Source organism: Colias croceus, chromosome 4 (genome assembly GCF_905220415.1).
Source record: "Colias croceus chromosome 4, ilColCroc2.1".
Lineage (NCBI taxonomy): Eukaryota > Metazoa > Arthropoda > Insecta > Lepidoptera > Pieridae > Colias > Colias croceus.
In genome coordinates, this window is record NC_059540.1 from 1,269,759 (window position 1) to 1,289,451 (window position 19,693).

The 19,693-nt window shown below is 34.3% G+C and overlaps 2 protein-coding genes across 2 annotated transcripts; one reads left to right on the forward strand and one right to left on the reverse strand.

Annotated features, from left to right (window-relative positions):
- The first annotated feature begins 13 nt into the window (after nucleotides 1-13).
- Nucleotides 14-1,005, forward strand: LOC123691219 (MICOS complex subunit MIC10-like). The gene is made up of 3 exons (XM_045635513.1): nucleotides 14-213; nucleotides 384-551; nucleotides 877-1,005. The coding sequence occupies exons 1-2, from the start codon at nucleotides 129-131 to the stop codon at nucleotides 527-529; spliced, it is 231 nt and encodes a 76-aa protein (XP_045491469.1). The 5' UTR covers nucleotides 14-128; the 3' UTR covers nucleotides 530-551; nucleotides 877-1,005.
- Nucleotides 1,006-4,430: 3,425 nt separating this feature from the next.
- Nucleotides 4,431-19,396, reverse strand: LOC123691074 (dnaJ homolog subfamily C member 16). The gene is made up of 14 exons (XM_045635300.1): nucleotides 19,018-19,396; nucleotides 17,660-17,836; nucleotides 16,638-16,724; nucleotides 16,085-16,365; nucleotides 15,365-15,545; nucleotides 14,813-15,014; nucleotides 12,855-13,050; nucleotides 12,228-12,463; nucleotides 11,642-11,814; nucleotides 10,789-10,917; nucleotides 10,305-10,406; nucleotides 8,685-8,886; nucleotides 7,995-8,121; nucleotides 4,431-7,323 (listed from the first exon to the last, which is right to left on the reverse strand). The coding sequence occupies exons 1-14, from the start codon at nucleotides 19,191-19,193 to the stop codon at nucleotides 7,223-7,225; spliced, it is 2,370 nt and encodes a 789-aa protein (XP_045491256.1). The 5' UTR covers nucleotides 19,194-19,396; the 3' UTR covers nucleotides 4,431-7,222.
- Between the last annotated feature and the right edge of the window lie 297 nt (nucleotides 19,397-19,693).

The following is a 19,693-nucleotide window of genomic DNA, read 5'->3' on the forward strand; positions in this document are numbered from 1 at the left end:
CATGAGTCATCCGTCAACCGTCACAAGAAATGAAGAAAACGTCAATTTTCTACCGAATTATGTAAAGGGAAGCTGCTAATATCAAAGTTTTTCTGAAGCCGTACTAGTTATATTTATTTAATTTAACCATGGCTAAAGGCAAAAAAGATAATGCCGAAGATGACTATTCTGCAAAGTTGGATCTATGTTTAACGGATGCCATCGTAAAAACAGGTATACCAAGGATGCATCATTTTTTAAATTAATTTTAACCTAAAAGGTAAATTTTATTATTTCATGCAAATTTTATAGAACATCAAAGCTTCTTGATGAAAAGATAACCAGATTTTAAGTGCTTGTATATTGTGGCTTATAAAAAGCTTATTACAAGTCGATGTTTTCAGGCGGTGGTGTATTGCTGGGAGCACTGACTTCAGTATTGTTCTTCAAGCGGCGGAGATGGCCCATGATTGCCGGTATGGGTATGGGTGTAGGCCTGGCATATGCCAATTGTGAATATGAATTGAATCCCAAGAAAAATGCCTCATAGTCATAGCATTTATAATATTCTGGTGAGTTATCTTGTGTTATAATATATACAGATAATTTACATTTAGAAACAAAAAAAGACTGTACCTAATTGATTTTAATGATCCTATTAGTATGCATCATAATATTCTCTAAAAATCTAAAAAGTAATATTAAAACAACTGTTTTAATTATTATTATGATCAAAATTATGATTTTCTGTTGAATGTACCAATTATTGTTTTTATTTGTATAGCACAACATTAGAATACCTTTTATTCAAATTTATAACATAAGTACAGATTTGTTTCTTATAAAACTTAGTTGTAATTGTATTTCACTATTAAATTAAATAATTCTTTTTTTCAGGTAAGGAATATTAAGTAAATAAAATCATGTGGGATAATAAACAATATGTGCAACCAGAGCAAAAGCCAGTAGGTGTTTTATTTAGAAAATACTGTACCATTTTGTTGTTATAATAAATATTTATTTTAATTGAATCTATTATTTAAAGTTGACCCTTTTCATACCACAGAGTAATATTTAATGTGCAAATACTAAATGGTAGAGAGGAGCCTATGTGGAAGAGCATATAAAAGAGAACTTTGATAATTGCTACATTCCTGGTATTTTATACTCACTTTTTAGTTCTAATTCATAAGCATAGTTTGCTCCACCAGACAAAGTCCATTTCCCTTAATAAAATATACTTTGAGGTTTCTTTCCAGTAAGATTAATAAAATTATAACTTATGTGATGCAGGTTAATATCACATTGATTCAATTCAAATCTATACTAATATTATAAAGCTGAAGAGTTTATTTGTTTGAATGCGCTAATCTCAGCAACTACTGGTCCGATTTGAAAAATTCTTTCGGTGTGAGATAGCCCATTTATCGAGGAAGGCTATAGGCTATATATTATCACGCTAAGACCAACAGAAGCGGAGCAATGCGGGTAAAACCGCGGGACACATCTAGTATAAAATAAAATGACCAACATGAGAGAACAATATTTATATTTATTGTACAAATCAATGGAATAAAGACATAGAATTTAGAAGTAAGATCTTAAATTATAGAAATATATAACAATAAAATTTAGTACACAAAAGCTATAAACAACCCATATACAAATATCCATAGACAGAGAAAACTATAGACAATATAATATCAATTGTTTTATGTAAGTATAGATAATTTAATAACTTCTTTCACACTAATAGTTTTGTAAAATATAATAAAATGTGTTCAATTATTTCAAACATTTTATTATATTAGGTCTACTCATATTATTTAGTATTTTCATAAAATTAATTGCACCTAAAACTGATTAGGTACATTTTATTTTCATTCTCTCTGTCTATGAAAAAGAAATATTAAATTTTAGCTAAAACATGGCAACACAAGGACCACATCGAGACGATTAAATATCGCAATTATATCCACCATTAAATATTATTATTATATACAGAATAAATAATGGTTAACACACATTATACATTCACCATACATTTGTCTTTTTATCAACACATCAGAATTACGAGTATATAACATAAGGCATGGACAGGTGGATTTGGTCAAGTTGTATGTGTATGCTAGTTAGTATAACAATAGAATTCCCCGATATTTTTATACATATTATATTCTATACATATAATAAATCTGTAGAAGGGTCAATTCTGTACATTGAAAATATTGAAAAAATAAATAGCAGGGGGTGTTACTGGATCGATACCAAACCCAAATATGTGATTAAAAAATTTTTGTCTGTCTGTCTGTCTGTCTGTATGTTCAGGCATCACGTGAAAACTAACGGTTCGATTTCGATGAAACTTGGTATAATTATACCTTATTATCCTGGGCATAAAATAGGATACTTTTTATCCCGGAAAAATACCTAGAAAAAAATAAATCTTCATTTTTCCGCGCGGACGGAGTCGCGGGCGGAAGCTAGTAGTTAATAAATATTGCTTAACCCATTGAGCTCCAAGCGGCCCAATCGGTCCCAGACACAATAGATTTTCTATTGTGTCTGTGGTTCCGGGGCCTGAGTTACTAATGACTTCATGCATTCCTTTCAATACTAAATAATTATGAGCAATGAGCATGAAATTTAAATCTTAATTAATTATCAATTTGCTTATAATGGACACAATGGATTTGAGTAAATCCTTGATATTGTGTCCAATTTGTAAAATTTAAAATTATTTATTTTAGTGAAACTTTATTTATACAATAATTTGATGTTTATCTCGCATATCGTCTGAGAATCTCAATCGTTATACTAACCGTGCAGTTTTTAATGAAATTGAAACTATAGTCCTTTTCAGCTATGATGATTCCTGTGACACTTTATCGTGTTCCGAATTACGTATTTTATATTTAACACGCCAAAATAATTTTAGTGCATAATATTTTTATTTTATGGCGGCATTATTACCAAAAATATATAAATGAAACATTTTAAGCTTATAAATCAAAAACAGTATTGTTTAGTTTAATATAATGAAAAATAAAATAAAATAACACAAAAATATAATACCTACGCAACTCGTGTACATGAAATGGATCGTTGAAAAATCATAGAGTTGGAAAATAATATAATCGGCGTCTATCTTGTGATCGTTTGTCAATCGAGTCAATCATCTGTACGAGTGCGTCAGCCTTGTATACAAGTTGCATTTTTATATTGATACTTTACGTGGTATCCACTATCCTGTTATTGTTACTAATTGTTATTGTTGACTTTTTGTTGCTGTTGTTTGCTAAGTTTCCTTAGTTAATTGTCGGCGAAATACCGAAAAAACGAATTTTGGTACATTATTCAAATAGATTTCATTTCCATATAAAATATTATCGATTATCGGAAACAATTGATATGATTTCAGTAAAGACATCTCTACACGTGTCAAAAATCGATGTGTCACAGAAATCATCTTAGGTGGAAAGGACTATAGTAAAATACTCGATAAAGTTATAACAGCAATAACATAAAGCAAAGAATATTTTCAGCTTTAATTCTATTTATACAATAACATTCCTAAAAATCTTTTCCCATTCAAAAGATCCAATAAAAACCCGCCACGCACTAATTTGAAAATAATTCGTAATAAACATTATAATTTTTACCACTAGCAACTTTTTCACAGATAATAAATTGCAATAAAACAGATAAACATGGTACAATAAATACTTTATTTAAAAGTGCGATTATTAACGTTGCATAGAAGTTTAAAGAATTACTTTTATAAAACTTAAACCATTGTTGATATCTAGTTCTGCCACAATTATTTTTTTAAACCCTTGGATAAGATAGATAAATGGATGTTAAATGACACAATCACAGTACATATTCACAAAATAATTTAAAAATAAATGGGACAAAACATTCACGATTCAACCACTGAATTTATTTATTGTTTTAATTTTAACAACAAATCTTATCGACAATAAAACCCGTTACATACACTTTATACGATTGTCATCTATTCGATCGTAATTAACAATAAAAAATTTAAATTCATTAATAAACCTACAACAAACCTGGGAAAAAATGACGCATACAGACAATGAACAAAATTCTACCATTTTGGTAAAATTTTCTACCAAATGGTAGTATTTCGTAGTAAACATCGACATGCCAGACACGCTTAAATAATTCCGATACAGCCCAAGCACTACTTAACCTAATAACAACACACTGTTATATATTGACTAGTTCAACTCTAATGCCTCCTCCACACTACTCGCGAAGTTCCTCGGCGAAGTACTCGGCCGAAGTTGACTGAAGTCCGCGGTGCTACACTACACACTCGTTCAACTTCGCGAGGAGCGCATACGATCATATTCAGAACGAACTTCAGGTAACTTCGTGCCCTTTGACTCGGGCGCAAAAACCGACAACAAACGGAAGTCGGCCGAGGCGAGGTAAAGTTGGACGAAGTAAGCCGGAGTGCCTCTCTACATTATTCTATTCGTCTAACCTCGTTCAACTTCGCGAGTAATGTGGAGGAGGCATTACAAAAGTTTAAATTCAACTTGCAACAATCTATTCATATTCAAAAAAACACGCACACAAGTACAACGAAGAATAAAATAGACAACCTGTAACGTTTTGGTAAAATACCGTATAATTTAAAACTTGAAAGGTTACATTGATATAAAATTATTCTAGAATTTGATTAAAATTGAACTTTGACCTAACGAGACATTCAATCCGCGTACGATATGATGAGACTTGTGACGTCATCACTAGGGTCTCATAATATGATACACGGCTGAATTGAATAATAAAGAGAGCAAAACGTTCAAGCTCATAATCATTTCGTGTGTTGTATAAAGCCGAATAATACTTTATAACTAATGGCAATAATATTTGACTAGACTGTACTACCAAATGATTACCCTATAAATAAGTGGCAACATTGCATGGTTAAATTTTAATCATAATTATAAACATTGTACATAGGCACTGTTTTATTTTTCTACTTATATTATTTAAAAATGTAGTAGAGAGCTTATCGGAGAATAATAAATAATGTAAATTGAAATATTTACTGCACAAGTGACAGGCATAGACAATTTATTCAAAGTTTTATTCATTGATAGCTGAAAAACAGTATTAAAATATCAATCGAGGATCGGGAAGAGGTTTGAACATATCAACACGCTTTTATTAGCTTCACCGGTATTTTGTCTGTAACCGACTCCTTTACACACGATTTTGACACACTTTAAAAGGAACGATTTAATTTAAACTCTGTACAGTATCAAGGATCGATGTCAGTACAATAATTTCATAAGTTCAAGCGTGTCTTAGTTTTTTTTTAACTATATTAATTGTTTTATTTTACCATTATTTTTTGAAAAGAGGTTTTTAGCGAGACAGTTTTTTCATTCTTTTTAAAGTCACAAGAGATGTTTCAGGCAAAACCTATCTTGTCTATGCCTATCACTGTAACAGATTCGTATTGTCACAATATCTAAAAGTGCCAGTGTATAATACTGTCTATATTACTAGCTACCGTGTGTTTTATCTTGAAATCGAACGCTCTATTTACAAGCTAAACATTATAAAAGTGTGAATTTTAATATTTGTCCCTTGGAGAATTATTTAATTTACAAATATTTCGAACAATTCAAGTTTATAATTTCAAGTGACGTTTCAACCTATAGGAGCAATAAAATTCTGGAAATCATACGGCCTTACTAATAAAAAGTTAAACAATGGATAAATTTCTACCATTTTCTACCATTGCTGTGTCCTGCTTTTGCTCACATGAAACGTCAATCATTAAAACAAGACAGGTTATTGCAATAACTAATCCATGGCATAGCGAATGGGTAACATTTTATTAGTAAGACCGTAAATTGATATCTGATCGGACAAAACAATACCGACACTGAAAATTGTTCTTATCAAACTATAAATTATCCTTTTTAAATGTGCTAAATGTCAAAACTATGTTATGACAATTATATTCTTCTAGAATTGAATTGAAAAGTTATTTGTCCTAAAAATTATGTAAATTAAATAATTCCCCACACCAATACACGAATTTATTACGATACGGTACACTATGGCAACACTATCTGTGACGTCACATTACTCAAGTCCCCAGTGACGTCACAGTACAACGTTAGGTATAACATTCGTATCTAACCACACCTACGTGCGTCTATCAGTACTATAATATGTGACAGGCACTAATTCATTTGATCCTTAATAACTTAGCCATAGAGAATAGACCGCGCAATTCACAAACCATAGACAATGAACACACACTAAAAATTTATGAAAGATAAAAGGTTAAAAATATGTAGAATTTGGTAAATAAATATAACCAATGTTTTAACTATGTAGGTCTTCCATATGTATTTGAATTAGGTTTATGTCTACGATATTAAACATCGGGCTTCTAAGAAATAAAAACTGAGCACATTTCCTTTATTCAAATGTCAATAATTTGTCAATTGCGTGTCTTCCTTTAAAGATACACTTTAAATATTGGGGCAGGCAGAGACAATAAAAATACCTCCAGTATTCCCTCCTCTATATTTATCATAACCATAGACTACACTTTCGCACCAACGCGCCTATCACCTAACTGGTCGAAATCTTGGGCAGTAAACCAAACGAAATCCAACCTTGGCTCATAGTAATAAGACACAATCATTCTGTTCTAATATAATTATAATGTAATAATGTAAATATAACATATAGAATATCAAGAAAGTGTAAAAAGATTTTTATAGAGATAACAAATTCCAAATAAAATACTTTTTAATACAACGCAAATGCCCAATACGTACTTTATAACCCTGACCAATATACATTCCATATAGATTAATACAGTATAATTTATTAACTAACTTTCCCATATCTAGACTCAAAAATTAAGCCTTAACAAATATATGAGACAATAGAAGAAAATAGATCCACCACAATACCTGCATAAACCAACCAAGAAAAATCCGGCAAAGTATAATGCAGCCCAGTTGAAAAGTCACCTTAAACAAACTTTGCTATACATTAAAAAGTAATCCCAAACGTAGACACCCCTTTGCCCGTACATTAAAAAAAAAATACATTCCAAACTGTCAGCAAAGAAACCTGTCAAAACTTGGCTGTACGCCAAAAACCCTTTACCCTGGGGTGAATTAAAAAAAGAATCACCTGTCATAAAAACCAAAGACGCGCCAATTACACTTCACTTCGTCGTCATATCCGGCCAGTAGTTCACGTAGTATCGGTGCGTGCTGCCTTCAAAGAGACGATCGAGCCAATTTTCCAAACCATCGAGGAGGTTTTCTGCAATATAAATGTCAAAATCAATAAATAAATTCCAGTAGGTACATGTAGACTTAAATGATTTATTTATAAAAATGATAGTTTACGCAACATTATCTGAGTATCAGTTTTACTAATCATCAAATATATCGATAAATTGTGAAATTGCTTCTAATTTTATAAAAATACCTACCTACAGTAATTATCAAAAGTTTTTCTTTCAAATAAGATAACGATTTATATTAAATGAAGATTTTATATTATTTTAGTACATTATTTATGTGTCATGTTTACTATTTATATTGTGTCAAAAATATTATTTTTAGGTCATCATTCAAGGTTCTTTGTTCCACTATAAATGTCTTTTTTTTTTTTTTTTTGGCTTGTCATGACATAAACTCCCTCCCCCTTATCCTATTCTGGTAGGCAACAACCATTACCTCTGTTACGGTTTATGGGCGACGCAACCTGCTTACCACCAGGCGGTGCGTCCGCTCGTTTACCTCACTATAACATAAAATCCCCGCAAATTGCTAATGCGCTGGAACCTTGTCTAATTAACACCCACATGACGTCACCCACACGTCAGCCGGCCGGTGGTACTAACGGTACAATGTCACGAAATTACGTCATCAAAATGGCGGCCAGGCGCATTAGCAATTTGCGGGGATTATACAAAAAAAAAAACTCACCCTGCAGCAGCACGGGCGGCTCGTAGGGCTCCTCGTCGGAGTCGGGCTCCGTGGTGAAGCCGATGAACGCGCCCGCCTCCGGGTCCAGCGCTCCGCCCCCCAGCGACCGCGTCATGCGCGACATGCGCTGCAATGTCACAATATAGAGGTATTAGATCGTTTTTATACAAGTGTTATTGTCAAATGTCTGGACTGACAATATAAGAGCGTTGTATAGAAACAGTTTTATTGTCATATGTCATAAGGATTATACGATATGACGTCATCGATATTAGATCATTGTATGTGTGGGGATAGAAGTGTAGTTCTGTAATTAATTTTATAATTAAACTAGCTAATCGCCCGCGGCTTCGCCCGCTTTCTCTAAAACGATTTGAGATTTAAACTATCCTATCTCTCAAGTTGGATCGAACTGCACATGGTGTGCGAATTTTATTATAATCGGTTAAGTGGTTTAGGAGTCCATTGAGGATAAACATTGTGACACGAGATTTATATATACTAGATAATTATGATTTTTGAAAATTCTGCGAGTAGAAAAACGATAACGATTTGTTTAATGTTTATGTTGTCTCGGTCGCACGTCGCTCTCGATATCATGAATTAGTTAGAACTTTCGAAATTATATTTAAAAAAATTCCGTGTTTTTTTTTTTTTAATTTATTCTTCAATCCGGGCTGGGCCACTCACCTTGTGCGGCTTGGCGCACTCGGGGTGCTTGGCGTGGTAGATGCAGAAGTACTTGCGGTGCGGGTTGAGCGCCAGCACGGTGCCGACGCAGTTGCGCCCGTTGACGCGCAGCGCCGCGCCGCCCAGCGACAGCTCCAGCACGCGCCGGAACCACTCCACGCCGCGCTCCACGCACAGGTACGCGAACACCAGCGTCTTGTTCCTGTACAAACGATACCCGTGCAAAATACAAGATTGTTATACACGACACTAGTATACAAAGTACTTTTTGCTATACAGGGTGTCCCGCTATCGGTATGCTAAGCGCGAAGGGGCTTGTAGTTTTGCATACACTGATCACGTAAAAAATACTTAAACAACAAAATTGAGTCAAAAAAATTTTCCTACTTTTTTGCTCCAAATCCATGTTTTCTTCTCTTACTTCGCGCAGCCGGCATATACGGCTTCGCTAATGTGAGCATTTTGTCTATGAAAACATAATCTTAAATGACAACTCACGTGCGGGTGGCAAAATAGGGCGGGTTGATTGTTACACATACAATTTTAAGAATTCATCTATTTGAAAAAAAAATGCGTCTGTAATTTTATAAGTATTTTTTACGTACTCAGCGTATGCAAAACTATAACCTCCTTTGAGCTTAGTATACCGACTGTGGGACACCCTGTATATGAGCCACTAGATGGATATAATAATTTATGGTAGCGAATACCAGCGTATTGTTTCTGTAGATGCGATCCCCGTGCAAAGTACTCAATTGTTAAATTAATACGAGGCACTCGATGCAAAAAATTATGAATGATAACAACAAATATTTTTTGTAATACATGAGGCACTAGATGGATATAATAATTTATGGTAGAAAACCAATTTTCCAGAAGTGAAAAACAACAAGCTTAAAAGGAAACTATATTTCGTCTACAAATTGTTTTAGAGTCTATAAAAATATATGTCCGATTAACATTGTATATCCGTATACTTCTCTCTCACGGTAGTACTCCGCCAAGTCTAGCAAACACGGCTTGACACGTTGCCAAGTCACTTATACATAGGTACAAACTAAATTAATCGACTTGCTATTATTTGATTTCTGTACTTTTTATACAAGTACGTTATTTTTTATTCGTGTAATAACCCAGGCCCCGGAATCACAGACACAATAGAAAATCTATTGTGTCGTGGACCGATCGGGCCGCTCGGGGACTTGGCAGCTTCCTTTTAAGTTGGGACACACCGTAATTTTGTCCATTTTTACTGACCACTTGGCAAAGTGTGGCGTTGTATTCAAAGTGCGATAGATTGAAATAAAACTCTGCCTAATAGACGTGCTGGCAGAGTTATGCTACGGATATATTTTGAGCCTGATTGTTTGACAAGTTGTACGTCAACTATGTGACTGCATTATGACGAATATATTTTTTTTTTACATTACATAATACATTCATAAAAAAGTTATCTGCTTATTTGATTGTTTTTAAATTAAAACAAAGACAACTATTTTAATTTATAGACAGGTTATTTTCTTTCGAGATGTGAATATTATGTTTTTACTCATATTTTAATACATATCATCATTTCTATGCATTTATTTTTATTAAAAAATAGAAAAGAAAGTAACTTACTTGCGATACGGCCACACTATCTTATGGAATTTAGACAACAACTGCACTCGACTTTGCATGTCCACTAAAAGTACAATCGTCCTGCATCCGGGCTTTTGCAACCTAGAAAAAGAAAAGTCGTGTAAAAATATAGACAATAAAAAATTAAAGTATTTTTTTTTCGACATAATTATGTAACTAATTGGCTACCAAGATTTCCAAAAACGTCATAGCACAAACACATGCATATAGCATCAAAACATATACAGTATATATCTGGAAATATACAAGTAATTTTTTTTAACTTCGATTTTTTAGGCATTTTATTTGGAAAGTGCATGAAATATTTTGCAGTAGATTACTCAATTTTTAGTTCCAAAACACAATAATTTGTTCAAAAAAATTTTTCAATATTATATACCCCTCACCTAACTAGTCCGTTATTAGTTCACAAATAAAATGAATTGATCAAAAATGTTTTTAAATATTGAAATTATACCGTTACCTAACAAGTCCGTTATACTTCTCGGCCCTTAGCTCATGCAGGCGCATCTCCGGCTGCTCGCTCGGCTTGTTGCCGTTCTGCTGCCGGCGCTCTTGCTTCTGCCGTTGGATCGACTCTTCTTCCACTCGACTGGAAATTATTAGAATACATTATCACTACATAGTATAAAACAATGTCGCTTTTTCTGTCCCTATGACCCTTGTATGCTAAATCTTTAACTACGCAACGGATTTTGATGCGGTTTTTTTTAATAGATAGAGTGATTCAAGAGGAAGGTTTTAGTATATAATTTATCAGGTTTTAGACGAAGCGGGCGAAGCCGCGGGCGGTAAAATAGTTAGTTATATTTTTCATCTTCTATGATGGCGAAAATGTGACACGCACGTGTACGTGTGCGTGCGTGAATGTATATATACACTTTATAAGACTAATATATTGTATTTGATGATAAATATTATATTGGCTTTTAAATTTTAATATGTAATACATCCATGTGACACAGGTTCTAATAATAATTATTATAAAATGTATTGGAAATTCTTAATAAAGTGAAACTTCTTTAGGCGCGTTGATTTCAAGGACGTGTCATGGGGCAAGGCGACGATTTTGGTATCTTTGAATCTTGCCAAAGAAGTTTCACTACTGACACGTGTAACACGATTATTTTTTACTATCTACGCTCCGCGGTTTCACCTGCGTGGCTCCACTCCTATTGGTCTTAGCCTTCCTCGATGAATGGGCTATCTAACACCGAAAGATTTTTCTAATCCGACCTGGGATTAGCGCGTTCAAACAAACAAACTCTTCAGCTTTATAATATTATAAGTAATTAGTAATAGATTTTTACACTCACATGAGATACGCCATGAGATAGCCCACGGCCAGCACGAGAGCGACGGTGGCGAGCACGGATATGAGCGAGATGGCATGCTGCGTGCGCAACGCGAGTATCGCCCTCTCGCTCCACTCGCCCACTTTCAGGAACGCCCGCCATATCGCACTTTTCGCTGCTTCGTCGAGTAATTCCTGTCAAAATAAATTAATTCGATGATTTAGAAATAGAAAGCGTTTTATTTGCCTCCATGTTAAAAAAATATAAATCTTAATAATCTAATACAAAGAACAGAAAAAAAAGATAGCAATGGTGGCAAAAAGGACTCCCCGTCAGCAAAGTATTACTGAAAATGTATTGCTGCACTGATTTTCAGAGGAGACCAGATTTTTATTTTGTAAAAATCATTCTTTTTCCTTAAATGTTCTGACGCTTAAATTCTGCAAAAAATCCAATATATTGTTGTAATATCTAAAGAACTGTATTATTGTCAAGATTTACATCAATTTGACGAAACAAGTGGCCAGTTGTTTCAAAGAGGGCAAAAATGGTCAAAGCTTGAGAATATTTCTTACAAAACTTCTTCTACTAGTCTATAACTATCAACCTGCACATGAGCTTCATACGCGACCACTTCGTTCGGCTTTAGTAACCTCTTCACCAGCTGTTCCAATGCCCTCTTGGTCTCATTAAGTCGCTCATGGTACTCCAGGGTTTCCTCCACATCATCAGAGCAGTGCTGGCACGTGGGCCAGGTTTCGTTGAGCCACTCGAATTGTACACGACTCGCTTCACGACGCCATATCACCACTATGCGGTGTTCTAGTGATGATATGTCTATGCCTGGTGGGGTAACATTTTATTAGACTATCCTGTTCTATTTTTCGAAAATAATGTGTTTTTATTAATGCAAAGGTTATTGGAATGTTTTGCATGAATTGGCATGTAATAATTTAATTATAGATAGACGAAAGATTACTAAGTAGTAAATTATTGAATATTTGCTGGTAAATAAAAAAATAATATAGAAAAATACTAAATGCATGAGTAATGCAGTAATAATATGTGACGTGTCGTATGCAAGATCACATGTGTATGTATGTGTGTGTGTGTGTATATACGATGCGAGTTGAGATTTGTAACATGTATGGTCACAGTACCCCATACAGACACTTTTATACGATGTATGCTTTTTTTGTGTGCGTACGAATGTGCATGCGTGTGTATGCGTTACCTGATCCATTAGCGAGCGCAGTCAAAAAGTGCGGTTGCCTGTGCGCATACAAATACGCATAGCGCGTGCGATCCGGCGCTCTTCTAGCGAGTGGTCGTAGAGCCGGTAGAGCACGGGCATCTCTAGCCACGAGTACACAGCAGAGTCTGCGACGAGATGCTCGCCACTCTACCGGGCATACCGCGTCTAGCATGCTCTGTGGAGAGATGTAGAGTTGTAGAGTCAGATGTAGAGAGATAGTCAGACGGAAACAAACACGGAATTTATATAGGGAACGTTTGTAAGTGGCACTCGACTGCTTGCGCTAATATTATGTAATGTGAGTGGGAGTAGAGGTGGTAGAGCTCGGGCATCTCTAGCCACTAGCACACAGCAGAGTCTGCGACGAGATGCTCGCCACTCTACCGGGCATACTGCGTCTAGCATGCTCTGTGGAGGAATGTAGAGTGGTAGAGACAAATATATGGAGCTGAACGTGGCACGCGAATGCTTGCTCTACGTGTTTACATTTACATGAACGCGTAGCCTGAGCGGGCGTAGAGCTGTAGAGCCCATCCGTAGAGGTGTAGAGACAGATGTGGTAGATACACAAACTTTATAGAGAGCAAGCTAAAAGTAGAACCCGATCGTCTGCGCTGGTACGACTGGTACGCGTTCACAATATATCCGCTAGAGAGATGTAAACTCTATGTAGATCGAGTTTAAACCGGAACCAGCTCATCACAAATAGCGAAAAGGCACAATGTTCATATAATAACGTCTAGCGCTATCATAAAGCAGCCACCGCAGCAATAACAGTAAACCGTGCACATTTTCAATTTAACAAACAGTATGCAGATAATGTTTAATTTAGCCGCGATCTGTATGAAAACCAAGCGTGTCATATTTTTTGTACTGACCTTGACGCGTTATGACGTCACGAGCGCTTTTTAGTGATGGAAATTTCATTTTAAGCTAAATCGATTAGGGACGCCACTCGCGCGGCGATTCTAGTATAGGAGTACGATGATAGACTTTTCAATGAGAGGTTGTGTGCACGAGCGCAAAAACGAATTGGAGGAAATTTGGGTGCTGATCTTCGCGTGATCTTCATAAATTCTCTATATTTTCAAGTAAGTTTACCTACGCTATTATAATTCGTACACTAATATTAAAACACCTTACGTATTCCGTGGTTTTCCTTGTTAGTAGGTAGTTCACAAACCAGATCTATGTCTAAGAGGTAGTCAAATAAATGAATCGTAATCGATTACAAAATCGATTCAAGACTAGAATTTATTAAATATTATATTATAATTAGATAATATTTCCCATTATATTCCCATATAAGTAGGTACTTATCTTTTTTGTTGTAGAATATGGACGAGTCTAACTCAAACAAAAACACCAGAAAAATGAGAACAGAAAAATGAGAAGACGCTATTCATTGCATATTACCATACGACGCCATCTTTACCGTGCCAAGTAAAAGCCGCAATGTATTCCGAATCATTCCGTATGATTTCGTATCCATGTTTGTCACGATCGTTTTCCACAAATATTCTTTAATTGATTTTAAAATAAATAGTGCATATTCTGATTAGAAAATTACTTACCGGTGGAAGGAAACATCTCCGACAACTCGGCCACTCATAACTGTGGAGTTTCTACAGTTTATTACTGCGCAATTCGGCATTTTACTCTATTCCGTTTCACGTCTTTCCTTGGCGAACTGCAAGCGCGGACTGAGTGTAGGTAAGCGTCAAGCAAGCGTTTTATGCTTAGTTTGGACACGGGAAGTACATACACTCGCGTAGTCTATCTTAATGTATGTCTGTGTTTAGCATCATTTAAAATTTTAATTACCACTATTGCATACTACCACTTCTAATACTATTAAAAAAGCTTAGAACTATATTCTAAACTCAATTCCCTACGTAACTTGAAACATTTCTGCTCCTATACCCTATTCGCATTACCTGCGAAGACAACCTCGGCAGTGTCAGCATTTGATTGGCCTCGATCAGCTGCGTCAGCGTTTGTGTCGGTATCTCCGTAGTGCTGACGGTGGCCACCGGCTCTGGAGAGTCCTCCTTCAGCAACACCATGGTATCCATGCTGCGTTGGACCTTGTATCTAGCAGTCAGGTTCTGAGTGTCGCGGGAGGATATGTCGACGAAACTGGAAAGACATGTTTGGTAAATTGGGTGGGTAGTTTTGAAAATCAATAGAAAAACTATTCGAATTTTTTTTAAAACGTACACAATAAATAGAAACAATTTTGATAAGACAACTTTAAAAATAACTATCATTAGTGCAATTTCCCAAAAATAGCCAAATCAAATACGATAATTAAATATGTACTTAAAATTTTAACAAAATAAACATTAATATAATATATTATGTTTATATTTCTTTATGTTATTTTAACTGCGAAAACATCATAGACAAACAAATCAAACTGAAATCTTAATATTACATTTTCCACACTATAATTTAAAAAATAAAACATAAAATTTATAAATACTCACGCAAAAGACACCCAGTCCCTATAATGGAAGGCGGTAATCAAGTATCTCAGCCGTATAACCTGCCTCTCTTCAAATATCAACGCTTTCACCTTGTTATCTTCAAAGTCGTTCAAGAATGCGTTCGCGTTACTATCGTCTAAGTTCTGTATCATTTTGTATGGGAACTTCCATCGGATGTACTCTGAGAAAAATAATGCCCATTAGTTGTTAAATAAATAATGTGTGTATTTTCAATTTTTAAAGTGAAATTTCTTTAGGCGCGTTGAGAGTAAAATTTCAAGGTCGCGACATATCTATACCGTCGCGTCAAGGCGACGATTTTGGTATCTTTGAATCTTGCCAAAGAAGTTGCACTTCTGGCACGCGCTCTTTTTATATCTCTTATCTTCCTTTTCTGATAAAATTACTGAAGTTTGTCCTCCAATCAATTGTATTTTAAATCCATACTAATATTATAAATTCGAAAGTAACTCTGTCTGTTACTCAATCACGCCTAAACTACTAAACCAATTTGCATGAAATTTGGTATGGAGATATTTTGATACCCGAGAAAGGACATAGGCTACCTTTTCGAAATATGTACCACGGGCGAAGCCGGGCCGCTAGTAAAGAATAATACAATCATTGAAACAAAAAGTGCCAAAAAAAAGCAATTGTCAATCTTCATTACAAAGTATTATTCTGTTTTTTCATGATATTTTCACTAATGATACTACATACCCAAAACCTTCGGCAGCGAGGCCAGACTCTCCTTATATATATAGATCTGTTTATCCAGTACAAACGTCAAGCACGGTACACCATGCACACCGATCCTCCTTGCTAGACTCGCTTCATGCCCAGCATGGACTGTTGCCAACGTTATGCCGAGTGGCTGCAGGGCTTCCACCAGCTTCCTCCATGATGACGCTGATCGGACACAGTCAAAACACCAGTCCGTGTAGAAGAGAACTAGAGCCGGTGTGTGGATGCTCTTCTCTAGTATGTTGTTCTCAAAATGCCTGGAAGTAGCGGATTATTTTTATTAAATGAATGTATAAAGTCATCTGGATATTAAGTGTACCATAAAAATCATGAATAATTTTGTTTATTAACTAGTTTTTTAATCTTTCCTTTTTAAAATAATGGCATAGATAGGTTAAGGTTAATTGCAGAATTATAAAAGGATATATAATCTAAAAACATACGAGTGGCTCGTCAATGAAAATTGTTTGAGAGCAGAAAAAGTTGCTTAAATGAGCGAGTACCTCTATATTATATACTAAGTACATACCTGGTAGTAACAGACAGCTTATGGAATAGTGTTATATCTTGATCTTGTGTTCGGAAGTGTGCACTGAAGAAATCAAATGGATCATTGCTGAAACAAAACAATTTAATAAATCAAAATATAAAATAAATAATGTTAGTTTTAAATACAGAGACATATGAAATAATAAGCAGTAGCTCTATAGTGAAAAAAAATCTGACTATGTAATAAAAAACTAATAAAAAAAAATGTTTATGTGAAACAGAGTTCAGTTAGATACCACATTTTAAACTCAAGAACATTTCAAATAATTTGGAAAAGAAGAAAAAACATTTCAACATAAAAAATTAAACAGCAGACCAAACATAAACATACACTCAAACATGCAATGCTACTAAGAACTCCAAAAATATCTTAAAACAACAAACGTACATGAGTCATTCATTAATTGAGCGCTACTTTATGTCAATGACTAATTTATTTACAAGAAATTTAGTGAAAGCATGCCAATATAGAAAAACTATTTATTTAGTTATTTATTATTATCTATGAAAGAAGCTTAGTTAAAAAGGTTCAGTGGCTAATAATAAATCCATTTAAACCCATAAACGATTTTAAATTACTACTAGCATCCGCTTCACCGCATAGTCAAAGGAGAAACTGCATAGTGTTTGTTCACTTGCGATTTTCGAAATATTAACTTTCCTATGTGTGAATCCAAGTTACCCTCTGTGTAAAATTTAATTAAAATCTGTTCAGCAGTTTTTGCATTAAAGGGTAATAATTAATAAAAAAACTTACAAGCTTTTACATTTATACTGTTACTAGTTTACCACCCGCGGCTTCGCCTGCTTTGTCTAAAACCTAATAAATTATATACTAAAACCTTCCTCTTGAATCGCTCTATCTATTAAAAAAAACCGCATCAAAATCCGTTGCGTAGTTTTAAAGATTAGCATACAAAAGGACATAGGGACAGAGAAAGCGACTTTGTTTTATACATACTATGTAGTGATTAAGATTCCTTACAAGTACAAAAACCTTACCTAAATCGTGCATACTGGCTATAATCATGCCTCTGTTTATACATGTGATCATCTTCATTAGTTATGCCGTAGAGGTCATATGCTTGTCTCCGTTCTGTGTCTGATAGTAATTCATACGCTTGCTTGATCTCAACGAAGCGGGACTCGGCATTTGGATCTTCATTTTTATCTGGATGCCTTTAAATGAATTTTTTTTTATAATAATACCATTTTTAATTATATAAAGTAGAAGGGAATGTGTACATTTCTATCGTTTGAATAAGAAATAAATGTAGATGAAATAAATTAATGTTCTGGGAGAACATCAGTCTGTAGTTGGAATTTAGTGATCTAATAAATCGGTTATTATTAAAAATGGGGGCAATAATTAGGCAAATTTGTTTTATATAAAATATAGTGATGCAACGAATACTACTTTTACGAATACGAATACGAATACGAATATCAAACCTACTATTCGGCGAATACGAATACGAATACGAATATCTCGCCTTGGTTATAAAAGACTTATTTATTTAAGGAATGTTTACTCTTATAATAATTAAAATTTACAATAGGCAAATTTTTGTTTAAAAAACATAAAATTCGTAGATTTTCTGGTTTTAGGCGATTTTTTTTTTCAGTCTGGATGTTTCCAGCCGTTGAATAAAAGTCTTTCCGAAGTGACTGTACATGGCTTCAGTGAAAAATATTTTTGGGCGAGTTTTTTCTGACTTGGAAAATGGACATCTTCTCGCCAAAAGGCCAGTGGATCAGCAGTCTCTGCTCTGCACACGTCATATTTTTACGCGCGATTTTTAAATCTGTAGTAAATAGAGTTGCGTACAAAAATATTCGTTTTTAAATATTCGTATATTCGCCGAATACGAATATTCGTATTCGTATTCGTTGCATCACTAATAAAATAACAAGAAATTACATAAAAATGATTTTATAACACAAAATAAGGAATGTGGTCTGGATTTGTAACACAATAGTTAAAAGGTAATGACACTAGAATATATTTGAGACTAGTATTGAATCTAGATTCTAGAATTAATTTAGCACTAACAAATCAAATAATGCAAAATTACATTATGAAATAACAAGTCAATTTAATTGAATTACATTCTACAAAGAATAAAACTTTGGGTAGATTTAAACGCATTATAAAAATTTATTTTCATTAAGTTCTAAGGAAAAAATATAATAAGATATACCTAATATTTTCTAAATATGTCAACAACAAATTAATGTTAAACATTAAACTTACTGTCTATCTTAAATTATTTAAAGTCGTTTATGACGACCAATTAATTAATGTGGAGATATAATAAAGAAGTTAATGAATCGAGAAGTAAATATGCCATGCGACGTACCATTCTTTAGCGAGTTGCCTATATGCTTTACGAATTTCGGAGAAGGTGGCCCTGCGATGTATTCCCAATATTTTATACGGGTCACCTATCTTCTGGGCTATGATAAAGGGGCACAATAACAGCACCAACACCATGCACAGCCATCGCCCTTTCCAACTCTTGCCTATCCATTGCATATTACTAAACTTCTATCAATCACAGAAACGGAACCTTTGCACTATTCATAAAACGGTTTTCATACCGCATTCATGAGTTCCATGACAAAAAACATTAGTAATGATTGCAGTAGAACAATTTTATGAATCTCTTATCACTCATTCGTCCTAAAATAGAACGAGATGGCTGAAGAGTCGCGAATTCGGGAAAATCTCGGAAAAACTGAAAATTACAAAACGTCAATCAAATAGCTTTTATGAAACAGATTATTTAGACATAAACGATCCAGAGACTAATAATTATGTCAAACTGACTTTAAACACTTAGGCTAAATCATTGGGCTAAATAGTAAATGTTATTGTCAGTTGTAGTAATTAAAGTTTAGCAAAGTTCTACGATTTAAATTTAAAATAGAAAATTTTTATATTTGAAAACAAATTGGTAGGTATCTAGAGATAATTTGTCAAAATGACCGGTATCTTAACATCATACCACATCCATTAACGTCATATCGACGTTG